Genomic DNA, 16572 nt, shown 5'->3' with positions numbered 1-16572 from the left:
TCGTAGTATATTTGCCCAAAGTCAAGCTTTATAAGGTTTGACCAAATTCATATTGTAAAATATCAACATTTATAACACCAAATAAAGATGATATGAAAATATATTCCATCATAGATCTAATGATATTGATGTTGTATTGTGAATGTTAATATTTTTTGTATAATAAAGCTGGCCAGACTTTAGAGAGTATGATTTCAGACAAATCTAATACATAGAGTGAAAAGAAACAGAGGGGCTAATAAAGAGCCGAAATACAGTTATTTCTTCGAGGACACATCGTCCAAAAATTGCACACGTACACAATTCTGCACAATGAAAAAGGAATGGTTTGATGGAAGGTGCAAGGAATTATTTTCCTCATAGTGGTTAGCTATATGTTAGTTGTGTGTTGTACTGACCGGGACACTGCCCCTCCTTTTTTTTCAAAAGAGAAAAGTGTAGTTGTGACCCTTCTTTATGCTCAACATTTTCTGCCAGCATCGAATAAAAGGCTAGAGTTTTGGTTGGTACAGCCATGACATCCAAAAAAACTAACAAACCTCCATGCCATTGTCATGGATGGCCAAATGGCAAAGGCAACACATAAATGAATGTATCATCACGGTGAAAGATTAGAAATATAAATCCTCACCGTCATCCTTGTGATAACCATTGTCGAAGGGTGGCATGACAAGCTGAGGTTGATGTCAATGTGATCGTCCACCTGTGTGTTTGATGGCAAGCCAATGCATATTAAAAGACATGCCAAAGTGTAAATCATATCGCTAAGCTGTAGAGTAGGACGAGAAACACAACCTTTGTAATGTCCTAAGGCCTAAATACGCGGAGAAAGACAACAAACACTCCTCATCACCATAACTCGCATCTTCATGAGCATGGTGGAGGTGGCTATATGACCCTCCACCTTTGGTACATATGATGTCCTCTATTTAATAGATGGACTACTACAAAAATCCTACAAAAATTGTTGTACACCATTTGAAGATGAAGTGTTTTCAAACCACGGAACAAAAGAGGTCGAAGAAGCATTCCCACAACCCTAAAGATCAGTTGACGTTTGAGTTTTTTGTTATAAGTTCTCATGTGTTCCTATCACAACCGATTCCACTTTCATACCAATTACAAAGCACACAGGCATTATCAGTTGGTTGTAAAAACCACGGAATATGAAAGGCATATTTAAACAAAAAATAACCAATAAACAAGCAGTGTTATATTAATAAGAAACAAAATCTTTCTTGACAACTCTTAGATTCTAAAATACTGTATTTTTCTTGCCCATAGGAAAGACAAGCAAATGCTCTAGAACTTTCTACTTACCATTACAATGTAAGATAGACAAACATATGCTCTGTAAACCACTGCTAAGTCATTTATTAGAAAATATGCTTAGAGCTCTCTACCAAGGTATTTAAGAATACCAATATGCAGTATGTACTCAATGAATTTTTTTTGTTACCACAAATTAATATGTTGATGTACGTGATATTTCAGTTCTCTCTCTCTCTCTCTCTCTCTCTCTTGGATCTCAATATATTTGAATTAATAAAAGGATACCGAGGAAACAAGGCATCAAATAGAATAATTAATGTAACTTCTGTTGCAAATGATGTGAAATTATTTGAAATGCATCTTCGATGACTACTTCTAATATTGTATAAAAATATTATTTGACTTAAATATTCAGTTATAATATGAACATATCAAAATTATTAAGTGCAATAGACAACTTTATGTCATTACATAACACAACACAATACACTCGCAACACTAGAATTATCATATGGTTTAAAGAGAGAAACATAAAAGTTTACAAAATGACGACTAGTTCTTCATCAATGTATACTTATTTAATCGTTTAGCGAATATTTACGCTTTCCAAGGCCAAATGCTTAATCAAGGTGATGCATTCTGTTCAATTGAATAGGTACACAGCATCTACATTGTTAGGATCACGATGCAAAAAAGTAATTAACTAATTGGCTAAACGGTTTATAATATGCAAGAATAAGCATATAATGATGGAATTTTCACAAAAAACACTTCTAAGAAAAATAACAAATTGTGGGCATTGATATTACCCTTAAACAAATATAAGGAAAAATAAACTAAAATCCAAATAATGTATTTTTCTAAGAAATAATTAATTAGTGGAATTCCTATTACCCTTTTCAAAAGAAAGAAAATGAAACCTAAACTAAAATAAAATGAAAATAATTAAATTTTCCAAGCAAAAATGAATTAGTGGCATTGATATTACCCTTCTAGAAGAAAGAAAATTTAAAAACTAAAACTAAATCATGGCAATGAAGTTTTCTAAGAAGAATAAATTAGTGTCAATTATATTAACCTCCTATAAGAAACAAAATGAAAAAAACATAATTTTTTTAAATAGTTAATGTTTAAAAAAAATTGAATTAGTGGCATCGGTATTACTCTTACAATAGATATAATCTGAAATTAAAAATAAAGAAAATGCCAAATTGCACACAATTTACAAAGGAATTGCACTTTGTTATAATATTCCGGAATAAATATATAGTATGTTTTTTTGTAAAAAAAACAAAGTTTTGTGAAGAAAGAATGAATTAGTGGCATTGACATTTGATCCATGGAATCTCTACTTATCCAAATGAAAATAATGAAGTTTCTTAGAAATAAAGAATTTCTAGCCATGGAATTATCCTTTAAAAAATAAATAAGTAATGAAATATATTAATGGACAAATATGCAAAAATGTTGTTTTTATAGTATGAAAGAGTAAGCATATATTGTGGAATTTTTGGAAAAAGAGTTTTCCTAGGAAGGAATGAATCAATATCATTGCAATTACCCTTCAAGATAAAAATTGAAAATAAAACTACTAAGGGAGCTTTAAGAAGAAGAAAACAAAAAATGGAAAATTTTGCATAGGGACATAAATTGCGTTTTTTTATGATATGCAAGAATAATCATATAATAGTGAAACTTCATTCAACTAAAAGGATTCCTAAGAAGGAATGAATTAATGGCGTTGGTATGCCTTAAAGAAGAAATAAAATGTAACAAAAACTAAAAATAAAGTAAATAAGTTTTCTAAGGAAGAATAAATTAATGGAATTGGTATTACCCTTAAGAAGAAATAAAAATAAAAAACAGCAAAATTTGCACACAATATTCACACAAAAAAATGTGCTTCTCAAAATATGTAAGAATAAACATATAGTTGTGAAATTTCACAAAATAATTCCTAAAAGGAACGAATTAGTGGTATTGATTTTACCCTTGAAGAAAAAAATGAAATAAAAAAATAAAAATAAGGAACAATGAACTAGTAGTAATAGTATTTCTTTTTAAAGAAGAAAGATAATGAAAAAGTTTTAAAAAAACTTGCACACAACTTTATTCTGGACTTGCACTTTTTGTAGTATGCAAACAATAATCATTAATAGTGTTTTCACACATATTGCATACTCCCTCTGTTCCTAAATATTTGTATTTTTAGAGATTTTAAATGGACTACCACATACGGATGTATATAGACATATTTTAGAGTGTAGATTCACTCTTTTTGCTCCATATGTAGTCACTTGTTGAAATATCTAGAAAGACAAATATTTAGGAACGGAGGGAGTAGTATATATGTGAATACGCTTACACTAACACAACATCCTAAAAATACCCAGAAAATAAAAATAAAAACCAACTAACAAAGAAAAACAAAAACACATAAAAAAAGAAAAAAATAAACATTAAAGAAACCAACTGAGAGAGAGGATGGCTGCATCTCAGTTAATGGGCTTTGGCCCAGTAGTAAGTCGACTGACCTAACTGTGGGGTTAGTCAAAAAATACAAGCCCAACACAACATATAGCACAGTCCATAAAAAAACACAACACGAATCTCCAAGCAAAAATCAAAGGCCAAAAAATTGACTGACCCAGATTCAAAATTCAAGCAACTTGCAAGTAGCTAAAGTGACGAGCAATACGTGCATGCGGGGAAGTTGAAAGTCCGTTTTTCCCGGGGGATGCGAAGAATTGGGGAGGACGGGAAGTGGTGGGCGTCAGTTTTTCATGTGCTCTATCACGTGCATGTGATTTGCATATAATGGCTATGGAATCGTTCAGTACTATTGTAGAAAAAACAGTTATTTAGAAATTACAATTTTTGTTTAACAATTGCCTTTAGTTGTATAATGATTAGAATATTCAATAAGCAAATAATGCAAACAAAATATGATATTGATATGGAAGATTCTAATAACATTCAAATTGGAAAAATTGGGATGTTCCATTATGTTTAAGATGCTTTGTACCTCCTGTGAATTTTTATAATGGATCTGATTTTTTTTAAACGATGCGTAAAAGCCGGCGAAAGGCCATTCACGAGAATATCTTTCAATCTCCATACTCGGTTAACACTTTCATATCCAGCTATTTGAGTGAGCTGTAGGTTATTAACACCAGAACACCAGTGGAGGCGGCTACAACTGTACGCTGATCATCGAGACGGGTGGCCCTGTTGACAGGCAATGCCAAGATGAACGTTGATGCTGCTATTTCCAGGCAAGAGTATGGGTCAGTTGGTGTGATCTGCAGGGATCAAGATGGTACTTTCATGGGAGCCTCGTCTCTTTGCTTCATGAACATCGTGGACCCTCCAACCCTCGAAGCTCTAGCCATTAGAGAAGCTCTTGCTTTGGCAATCTATATCTGAGACGAATTCAAGCTGTGTCGGACTGCAAAGTGGTGATACAAGATATACAGAAGGATAACTCGGCTAGTTACGGTGCAATTATACATGAAATTATAGAACACACTTCTGATTTTGGGTTTTGCAATTTTAGTCATGAGTTTAGGAGCTCTAATTATGAAGCTCACAACTTAGCGAAGCATGCTCTATCTCTCGGTGGTGGCCGCCATGTTTGGTTAGGACACCCCGAGAATCTACCATCTGTCTCTGTAAACATTGTGACGAATTAATAAAGCTTCGCGACGTTGTCTGAAAAAAACGCATATCAAACGTGAATTTGCCGCACCACCCGTTGTTATCAATCCGCATCTTCGAATCGCATCCGTCTTTTTTTCTTTTCTTTTGATGAACACGTCTGACCGGATCATAATGACAGCACGAGAAAATATCTCACTCTATTTCAAGCACGGAGCAACGAGGCGCCGCAATCCCGCAACTAGTGACTGACAGGTGACGGTGGGAGACGTGTGGAGGAAATGGAGGCAGAAATCTAAAGCCGACCTGTCGCCGGCCCACACGAGTGCACATATGCCGGCTTCTTTTACGCGTTGACAGACTGAGCCGGCCTAGAGGAAAAAAATCAGCCGAGAGCAGAGGAGCGATGGTGGACGACGAGACGCCCTTCCTGCAGCCCGCCGTGGACGATGGCGACGAGGCGTCGCCGCGGGAGGAGGTGGTGCAGGCACCTCTCGCCTTCTAGCCCGGCCCCGTGTACTAGGCACCGCCGTCCTACCTCTGGACGCTGCCGGACTATGTCGACCTCGTCAGCGATGATGAAGACAACGGTGGCCACTGAGAAGACGGCGACGGCCACCGCATCGACGGGTACGGCAAGAGCGCACAGGCGGTGGATTTTTTTTGTTTTTTTATGTTAATTATATCTATGTGGACCGTGGAATTTGACCGTTTTGTGGCCGTGATGTTTAATTATGTTTTATGTTTGCGTTTTTTTTTCAGCATTTCATTTTATAATTTTCGTTTTTTTAATCACGTCCACCCCGGACATGATTGGGTTGCAGCCGCGCATTGGGCGCACCAACAACCCAATGGTCCCAAGCAGACATGGGCGAATCCATTACCGTCCCAAACAGACGAAAACATGTCAAATCGGACGTTCGTTTGGGGTCCTACGCTGGAGTGGCCTTATCAAATCGCATCATGTTTGTTCTTGGATCACAGTGACAGCACCAAAAAATATCTCACTCTATTCCAAGCAGGAGCTACGAGGCGCCGCAATCCCGCAACTAGTGACCGACAAGTGATATACTGGGCGACGTGTCGAGGAAAATGGATTTAATTCTTACTAAATCTGCGACAATCAATATGGATTGAAGGCATAGTAATTCTCTCGCGAAAACACTGCGATCCATACCATCGTAACTCATGTTTTTCTTTGAAGGACTCACCTATAATTTTTTTTATTGTATGGAAGTTCTTGTCAAGACTGTTTGTATATAATATGTATATGACCTTTGGTCTTTTCTGCAAATATAAAACTCACTATTTTGATTTGCTTTCATATTAGAGTAAATCGCGATGGAAACCCTCTATTTGTTACAAATCCCATGTTGAACCTAACTTCAGGTTATTCAACATGTTATTGATCGTGATGTGAATCAAGTTCAATTGCATAGGATTTTCTTTTAGCTTGTCTCTCGGCATTAAGAGAGCCCCCAAAAAAAAACAGATGGTTGTCAACAATTTCTAGGGCCTAGAAAATTTCTCCTTTTCGTGATTATTAAAAATTAAGCCAATACTAAGCAAGTTAAAATTGTGTGCATCCATGCAGAGATACATCATGGTCACTCTAGCGTCCACTCTACTGGAGCAAAGCTCCTTGCCGGCTCGCGACATCCATACCTCTTCCGGCCCTTCGTCGCTACAGGTGGCCTTCTTCTATGCCTCGCTCTACCTAATCGCCCTGGCGCAGGGCGCCGACAAGCCGTGCGCCTTGGCTTTCGCAGCCGAGCAATTTGATCCCGAGCACCCCAAAGAGCGTGCATCCCGTAGCTCCCTCTTTAACTGGTGGTTCTTCTCGATGGCTGTCGGCATCTCCATCTCCGTCGCCGTCGTCAGCTACATCCAGGAGAACGTCGGTTGGGGAATCGGCTTCGGCATGCTTTGCGCCATCATGGTTTGTACCTTCATCGTATTCCTCTCTGGCACCCCCACCTATCGCTTCTGCGTTCCCACCACCGATGTTGAGAGTCCTTTCGCCCGCCTCGGTCGTAGCCTTGGCACACTCATCAAGAGCTCAAGCTTCCCCTTCAGTACAAATGGACACCAAGACGATGATGTTGTGGCCAAATCTGAGGAGGCGCGCAGCATGCTCCGTGTGTTGCCGATCTGGGCGGCATGCCTGGCGTATGGGGTTGCGTACGCGCAAATCATGACGCTATTCAACAAGCAGGGTGGCACCCTGGACCGTCGCGTCTTCGGAGGCCTTGAGCTACCGCCGGCCGCTCTTCAGACACTGGGGCCAGCGAGCATCCTGTTGTTCGTCCCCATCTATGATCGTTTGCTGGTGCCGGCACTGGGGCGTCTTACTGGCAAGCCATCGGGGCTGACGCTGCTGCAGCGCATGGGCACGGGCATGGCGGTGTCAATGGGAGCGATCATCGCAGCGACGCTGGTGGAGGGCCAACGACTAGATACAGCACGGGAGCACGGGCTGGTGGACGACGCCAGGGCGACGGTGCCGATGAGCTGGGCATGGCTGGTGCCGCAATACGTGATGATGGGTGTGGCATACGTGCTGGCGGTGGTGGGCATGCAGGAGTTCTTCTACGACCAGATGCCCCGCGAGCTGCGCAGCCTCGGACTGGCTCTCTACTTTAGCGTCATGGGCATCGGTGGCTTCATCAGCAGCGCCCTCATCTCCTTCATCGACCGTGTTACTAGAAGTGGCAGCGGTGATGGTTGGTTTGCCGACAACCTCAACCGCGCCCACCTCGACTACTTCTACTGGCTGCTCGCCGGACTCTCGGCCGCTGAGCTCGTGCTCTTCCTTTGGCTCGCCAGCTCCTACGCCTATAACAAGAGCCACAAGAGGATTCAGCACTGAGTGATCACTGGGACAATTCCCGGTTGTGTAAAAAAAATGGTCCACATTGTTCAGTAGGAGGTACTCCCTCCGTTCCGAATTACTTGCCGCAGAAATTGATGTATCTAGAACTAAAAAAATGTCTAGATACATCCATTTCTATGACAAGTAATTCCGAACAGAGGGAGTAGGAAACAAGAAATCTGCTAGTAGTATTAAGCGGATGGCATTTGTAATTGCGAATGTTAAAATGAAGGGCGAGCCGATTGGAAATTGATGTACTCTGGTCGACAGGTGCTGTGACGGTATTATAATTCTTTATTATCAAGGGCTCCTCTGAATTGGTGTGTACTGTAGTGATACGACAAATCAATCATGTGTTCTTTATCGAGATTGCTCAACTTGGTAAAATAATGTTTGTTTTCGCGGGTTTGGTAAAACAATGTTGTCACAACTCCTGTGGTGTCCAACGACCTCATGATTGAGTATACTGCACTCTGTTTGTGTTCTGTTTCAACGAAGTAGTTCAACAGGGACATCCAAAGACAAGCAAATCAGCATTACTGTTTTCCTCTGAAACAAAGGGAAAATAAGACCAGCTATTACGACAATGCATGTAATATAGGGGCCATTGTTCTGACTCTGCTTCTATATTGATAATACTTCCTCCTTTTATTTTTACTACTCGTATTATATTTGCCCAAAGTCAAGCTTTATAAGGTTTGACCAAATTTATATTGTAAAATATCAACATTTATAACACCAAATAAAGATGATATGAAAATATATTCCATCATAGATCTAATGATATTGATGTTCTATTGTGAATGTTAATATCTTTTGTATAATAAAGTTGGTCAACTTTAGAGAGTATGATTTCAGACAAATCTAAAACATAGAGTGAAAAGAAACAGAGGGGGTAATAAAGAGCTGAAATGCAGTTGTTTCTTCGAGGACACATCGTCCAAAAATTGCACACGCACACAGTTCTACACAATGAAAATGGAATGGTTTGATGGAAGGTGCAAGGAATTATTTTCCTCATAGTGGTTAGCTATATGTTAATTGTGTGTTGTACTGATCGGGACACCCGCCTCTCCTTTTTCAATTTTTTTATCAGAATTACAAGCTTCAGCTTTTTTTCAAAAGAGAAAAGCGTAGTTGTGACCCTTCTTTATGCTCAACATTTTCTGCCAGCATCGAATAAAAGGCTAGAGTTTTGGTTGGTACAACCATGGCATCCAAAAAAACTAACAAACCTCCATGCCGTCGTCATGGATGGCCAAATGGCAAAGGCAACACATAGATGAATGTATCACCTCACGGTGGAAGATCAGAAATAGAAATCCTCACCGTCATCCTTGTGATAACCATTGTCGCAGGGTGGCATGACAAGCTGAGGTTGATGTCAATGTGATCGTCCACCTGTGTGTTTGATGGCAAGCCAATGCATATTAAAAGACATGCCAACGCATAAATCATATCGCTAAGCTGTAGAGTAGGACGAGAAACACAACCTTTGTAATGTCCTAGGGCCTAAATACGCGGGGAAAGACAACAAACACTCCTCATCACCATAACTCGCATCTTCATGAGCATGGTGGAGGTGGCTGTATGACCCTCCACCTTTGGTACATATGATGTCATCTATTTAATAGATGGACTACTACAAAAATCCTACAAAATTATTGTACACCATTTGAAGATGAAGTGTTGTCAAACCACGGAACAACAGAGGTCGAAGAAGCGTTCCCAGAGCCCTAAAGTTTAGTTGACGTTTGAGTTTTTTGTTATAAGTTCTCATGTGTTCCTATCACAACTGATTCCACTTTCTTAGCAAGTACAAAGCACACATGCATTATCAGTTGGTTGTAAAAACCTCGGAATATGAAAGGCATATTTAAACAAAAAATAACCAATAAACAAGTAGTGTTATATTAATAAGAAACAAAATCTTTGGTGACAACTCTTAGATTCTAAAATACTGTATTTTTCTTGCCGATAGGAAAGACAAGCAAATGCTCTAGAAATTTCTACTTACCATTACAATTTAAGATAGACAAACATACGCTCTGTAAACCACTGCTAATTCATTTATTAGAAAATATGCTAAGATCTCTCTGCCAAGGTCTTTAAGAATACCAAAATGCAGTATATACTCAATGAATTTTTTTGGTACCACAAATTAATATGTTGATGTACATGATATTTCATTTTTCTCTCTCTTGGATCTCAATATATTTGAATGAATAAAAGGATACCGAGGAAACAAGGCATCATATAGAATAATTAATGTAACTTCTGTTGCAAATGATGTGAAATTATTTGAAATGCATCTTCGATGACTACTGCTAATATTGTATAAAAATATTACTTGATTTAAATATTCAGTTGTAATATCAACAAATCAAAACTATTAAGTGCAATAGAAAATTTTGTGTCATTAGATAACACAACACAATACACTCTCATGTACGATAGGTAATTATCAACAGTAGACTCATCATATGGTTTAAAGAGAGAAACATAAAAGTTTACAAAATGACGACTAGTTCTTCATCAATTTACACTTATTTAATCATTTAGCAAATATTTACGGTTTCCAAAACCAAATGCTTAATCAAGGTGATGCATTCTGTTCCATTGAATAGGTACACATCATCTACATTGTTAGGACCCCAATGCAAAAAAGTAATTAGTAAATTGGCTAAACAGTTTATAATATGCAAGAATAAGCATATAATGATGGAGTTTTCACAAAAAAACACTTCAAAGAAATAATGAGTTGCGGGCATTGATATTACCCTTAAGAAAGAAATAAAATAAAAATTAAAATAAAATCTAAATAATGGATTTTTCTAAGATATAATGAATTAGTGGAATTCGTATTACCCTTTTCAGAAGAAAGAAAATGAAACCTAAACTAAAATAAAATGAAAATAATTAAATTTTCCAAGCAAAAATGAATTTGTGGCATTGATATTACCCTTCTAAAAGAAAGAAAATTTAAAAACAAAAACTAAATCATGGCAATGAAGTTTTCTAAGAAGAATAAATTAGTGTCAATTATGTTACCTTTCCATAAGAAACATAGTGAAAAAAATATAATTTTTTAAATAGTTAATGTTTTAAAAGAAGTTTGAATTAGTGGCATCGATATTACTCTTACAATAGATAGAATTTGAAATTAAAAGTAAAAAAACGCCAAAAATTGCTCACAATTTACATAGGAATTGCGCTTTGTTATAACATGCAAAAATAAATATATAGTATGTTTTTTTTTATAAAAAACAAAGTTTTGTGAAGAAATAATGCATTAGTAGCATTGGCATTTGATCCATGGAATCTCTACTTATCCAAATCAAAATAATGAAGTTTCTAAGAAATAATGAATTTCTAGTAATGGAATTATCCTTTAAAGTAAATAAGTAATGAAAAATATTAATGCACAAATATGAAAAAATTGTGGTTTTTATAGTATGAAAGAATAAGCATATAATTGTGGAATTTTTGGAAAAAGAATTTTCCTAGGAAGGAATAATCAGTATCATTGCAATCACCCTTCAAGATAAAAATTGAAAATAAAACTACTAAGGGGGCTTTAAGAAGAAGAAAAAAAAGCAAAAAATGGTAAAATTTGCACAGGATTTGCACATAAATTGCGTATTTTATGATATGCAAGAATAATCATATAATAGTGAAACTTCATTCAAATAAAAGGATTCCTAAGAAGGAATGAATTAATGGCGTTGGTATGCCTTAAAGAAGAAATAAAATGTAATAAAAATTAAAAATAAAGTAAATAAGTTTTCTAAGGAAGAATAAATTAATGGAATTGGTATTACCCTTAAGAAGAAAGAAAAATAAAAAACAGCGGCAAAATTTGCACACAATATTCACAAAAAATATGCTTGTCAAAATATGTAAGAATAAACATATAGTTGTGAAATTTTCACAAAAATAATTCCTGAAAGGAACGAATTAGTGGCGTTGATTTTACGCTTGAAGAAAAAATGAAATAAAAAAATAAAAATAAGGAATAATGAACTAGTAGTAATAGTATTTCCCTTTAAAGAAGAAAGATAATGAAAAAGTTAAAAAAAACTTGCACACAACTTCATTCTGCACTTGCACTTTTTGTAGTATGCAAACAATAATCATTAATAGTGTTTTCACACATATTGCATAATATATATGTGAATACGCTTACACTAACACAACATCCTAAAAATACCCAGAAAATAAAAATAAAAACCAACTAACAAAGAAAAACAAAAACGCATAAAAACAGAAAATAAAATAAACATTAAAGAAACAAACAGAGAGAGAGAGAGGATGGCTTCGTCGCAGTTAATGGGCTTGGGGCCAGTAGCAAGTCGACTGACCTAACAACTATGGGGTCAGTCAAAAAATACAAGCCCAACACAACATATAACACAGTCCAGAAAAAAAAACACAACACAAATCTCCAAGCAAAAATCAAAGGCCAAAAAATTGACTGACCCAGATTCAAAATTCAAGCAACTTGCAACTAGCTAAAGTGACAAGCAATACGTGCATGCGGGGAAGTTGAAAGTCCGGTTTTCCCGGGGATGCGAAGAATTAGGGAGGACGGGAAGTGGTGGGCGTCAATTTTTCATGGCTCTATCACGTGCACGTGATTTGCATCTAATGGAATCGTTCAGTACTGTTGTAGAAAAAACAGTTGTTCAGAACTTACAATTTTTGTTTAACAATTGCCTTTAGTTGAATAATGATTAGAATATTCAATAAGCAAATAATGCAAACAAAATATGATATTGATATAAAAGATTCTAATAATGTGCCGCTCGCATTCTCCATCGCACCCACGACCGCCGGCGAGCGCGACCGGCACTACATCAACGCGGATGTATGACGGCGTTATTGGGAAACGAGGACGCCGCTCCCCTGGAGCGGCGCACACCTCCTCAATAACTGGCATCTCTCCGCCGACCGGGTGCCGACCCCGCCGGTCCCGACGAGCGGCCGTGCCTGGCGCCAGGAGATTGAGCGCCGCCGCCACCTCCTTCCCGACGACCTCTTCTACGACCCCAGGTACGCCTCCGACTCCGGGCTCTGGGACACGTGGTTAAGGGACGAGCACGACGTGCAGCGCGCCTCCTTCTTCGTCGGCACCTCGTCGGGGCCGCGACGGCCACGTCCAGGGTGAGGAGCGGCTGCTCCCCGGGTGCGCGGCCTCACGCCCACGCCGTCGCCTTCACCATCTCCGTCGCCACCACCACCTCCTTGCATGACAGAGGAGGAGGAGGCCCGGCTCATGCAACGTGTCATGGACTCCATGAAGACACACGATGGGCCTCGAGGAGATGATGGCCCTCTCTGCGGCCGGCGACGTCGCCATCCCCGAGATGGAGATGGTGGACGGTGAGGAGGAGGTCAATGAGGAGCAGCCCATCGCCGCCTTCCACCCGGGGCTGGTGGGCCAGGGGTGGAGCTGGTCGTGCACGGCTCCGGAGATGGCTGACGCCGTGGGGGCGTGAACTGGTGCCCCATGCCGCCACGGTCACCGGAGCAGGAGGCGTCGCCACGGGAGGAGGTGGTGCAGGCACCTCCCGCCTTCCAGCCCGACACCGTGTACCAGGCACCGCCGTCCCACCTCTGGACGCTGTCGGACTACGTCGACCTCGTCAGCGACGACGAAGGCAATGGTGGCCACTGAGAAGACGGCGACGGCGACGGCATCAATGGGCACGACACGAGCGCGCGGGCGGCGTTTTTTTAATGTTAATTATGTCTATGTGGCCCGTGGAACTGGGCCGTTTTGGCCGTGATGTTTAATTATGTTTATGTTTGCGTTTATTTTATTTTTTTCAGCATTTCATTTTATAGTTTTCGGTTTTTTTAATCACATCCACCCCGAACATGATTTGGGGTGCGGCCGCGCATTGGGCGCACCGACAATCCAACGACCCCAAGCGGACATGGATGAACTCATCGTCGTTCCAAACAGACGAAAACAGATTAAACCGGACGTCTGTTTGGGGTTCTACGCGGGAGTTGGCCTTATCAATCCGCATCTTCAAATCGCATCCTGTCTGTTCTTGGATGGGCACGTCTGACCGGATCACAGTGACAGCACCACAAAAAATCTCACCCTATTCCAAGTAGGAGCTACGAGGCGCCGCAATCCCGCAAGGACAAAATTACTGTTCTGACCCTTAAGCCAAAGTTAATCCCGATTTGACCTCGGTTCGAAAAAAATTTCGTTTCTGACCTTTTCGGTGACGCCAAGGTCCCTGGCGTCTGGGTTACGAAGCAGACGCCAGGATCCCTGGCGTCTGGCCCCTGGCCGGGAGAGTGTGTGGGTCCCACCCCACACACTTTCCCCAATCCAGCCCGAGCTTGAAGAAGAGCTTCTGCCCCCCCCCCCACTCTCTCCCACTCCTCAAGCTCCCCCCTCAAATCCTCTCCAAAAGGTGCTTCCCTTAGGTGGATCTTTCCATCACTTTGTTGCTTGTGGTAATCTCCCTCAAATCATCCAATTATTTTTTGTTAAGTCTTGTTATTTTGGTTGCATTTTATACATGTTGGTGGAACCCTAGTTCATGTTTTCTCCCCCTTATGTTAGTGTGAATGGCTTGGTTAACTTTGATAATATAGTGCTATGCATGGTGTGTAGTAGGAATATATGTTTGTTGAGTAGAAAGATTGGGGGTTAGGGTTAGTTAGTGATTAGGGTTAACTTTGCTTAGTGTGTTAATTAGTGATTAGTGATACTTTTGTGGACATCACCAATAATTTAGTGTTGATATGATTTGGATATAATAAGATGTATTTGGATAAACACCAATTCTCATTGAAGTCTTAAATGCATTCATGTTATTTTTAGATGGAGAGACTTGTTAATGTTCATTACATTGACAAGGAGGCATTCTTGAGTAACAATGCCGACACAGGTGAGGAACCATTGGTTTTTGATAGAAGCCCTAGCTATGAGGATGTTGTTGCAAAAGTGAGACAAGTCTTGAAGTGGATGGACACCAATGTTGATGTTAAGTTAATAGGAAGGTATGATGTTGGAGTTGGAGCCAAATCTCGCTTGAAAAGTATGCCTATCACCTCGGATTTGCATTGGGATGTATACAAGGAAAAAGTATCCCAATCGGAAGACAAGTCACTTGAATTGTTTGCCACCAAGGTTGAATCTCCTCGGTTTACCTTTGATTTGAACCGGCATGTCTCTTTCCCAATGGATGACATGAGCGAGAGGACAATGGTGCCACTTGTTGAGCATAGGGTTGTGGTTGATGCCCCCAATGTTTATCCCCCACCACGTCCCCGTGTACCAACTATCAAAGCAAATGAGGTTGAGTTGTATGCCCCCAATGCTTCTAGCCAACCACCAACTAGCCAAGCAAATGAGGTTGAGTTGTATGTCCCCAATGCTTCTAGCCAACCACCAACTAGCCAAGCAAATGAAGTTGAGGTGATTGCTAGTGACGGAGTAATTCAAGAGGATGAAGATGCTTATGATGACAACGAAGAGCAAGAGGAAGGGTTTCATGGCAATGATGTTGGTGACTTGGATGTGTACATAGCGCAAAAGGACATGGATCGTGACTTGCCTTTTAGGCGTCAATATGCGTATGACTCGGATGACGAGGGTCTAGTTGAACAGTTGGACGAGGATGGATTCACAAAGGAGGAGAACCAAATCCACTTTGAGCTGACGGGTTTACAAAAAAGAACTCACTTGTTTAAAGATCTCAGCCTTGCCCATAAAGCTATTGTTGACGGTGGAATGAGAATGACGGCGATTGAGCCAACACCATGCCCGGATCCAGGAGAACCAAGGGTGGAGAATGAGGACGAGAATGCTTATTTGAAGAAAGGATTGAAGTTTCTGAGCTTGCCTATGCTGAAGTTTTGGTTGGCTGACTATGCCATTCGAAACCATAGGCCAATTTATGTTGAGCACTCCGACATGAAGTTGCGTTACACCGTGGTGTGTGAGCAAAAGGAATGCACATGGAAGGTTCGTGCAAGAAAGCTTAAAGAAACCGAAGAATGGGTGTTAACAAGTTGTGATACCACTCATAGATGCAAACCGCCATCGAAACGACTTAGAAAGACACACCGTCAACTCACATCTGAGTATCTTGGATACAAATGGATGAAAGACATAGCCTTTGATCCCACTGTGAAAGTGAGGTTTCTCATGCGGACGGTGAAAAAACAATTTGGTTATGAAGTCAAGTATGGGAAGGCATGGAAGGCAAAGGCAAATGCTATTAGGATGTTGTACGGTGGTTATGAAGAAGCATACAACCAGCTCCCAAGGTTGTTGGCCGCCATTGCACATAGGAACCCGGGCATGTTTCATGTGGTCGAGGATCACGAGGGAGTGTTCCACCGTGCCTTCTGGAGTTATGGACAATGTGTGGAGGCGTTTCAGCATTGTCGTCCGGTCTTGTCTATAGATGGCACGTTCTTGACCGGTAGATATAAGGGCACACTAATGGTAGCAATGGCGCACTCATCAAACGACAACGTGTTGCCGTGTGCATTTGCTTTGGTGCCTTCCGAGCACCAAGACAACTGGGAGTGGTTCATGGGTCATGTTAGGCACAACGTGATTGGGGCTAGGGAGGTATGCATCATATCGGACCGACATCATGGCATACTCAAGGCAATGGACATTGTTATTCCAGGATTTCCAAAGCTTCACCACAGATGGTGCATGAGGCATTTCGTGGCCAACTTTTACCGGGCATGTAAGAGCAAGGAGCTCAGCAAAGACCTTACCCATGTAT

At 40.2% G+C, this 16572-nt stretch overlaps 1 protein-coding gene across 1 annotated transcript; it reads left to right on the top strand.

Moving 5' to 3' along the window:
• Positions 1–6530: 6530 nt before the first annotated feature.
• LOC123042960 (protein NRT1/ PTR FAMILY 5.13-like) lies at positions 6531–8075 on the top strand. Its single transcript, XM_044465297.1, has one exon. It carries the CDS (start codon positions 6533–6535, stop codon positions 7796–7798), a length of 1266 nt encoding a protein of 421 aa, XP_044321232.1. The 5' UTR covers positions 6531–6532; the 3' UTR covers positions 7799–8075.
• Positions 8076–16572: the final 8497 nt, after the last annotated feature.

Source organism: Triticum aestivum, chromosome 2B, assembly GCF_018294505.1.
Source record: "Triticum aestivum cultivar Chinese Spring chromosome 2B, IWGSC CS RefSeq v2.1, whole genome shotgun sequence".
Lineage (NCBI taxonomy): Eukaryota > Viridiplantae > Streptophyta > Magnoliopsida > Poales > Poaceae > Triticum > Triticum aestivum.
The sequence above is the reverse complement of the archived record's forward strand: the minus strand, read 5'-3'. Positions and strand labels throughout refer to the sequence as shown.

What these genes read in the sequence shown, in the direction of transcription:
- LOC123042960 (XM_044465297.1), top strand. Translation starts at nt 6,533, where the DNA reads ATGGTCACTCTAGCGTCCACTCTACTGGAGCAAAGCTCCTTGCCGGCT.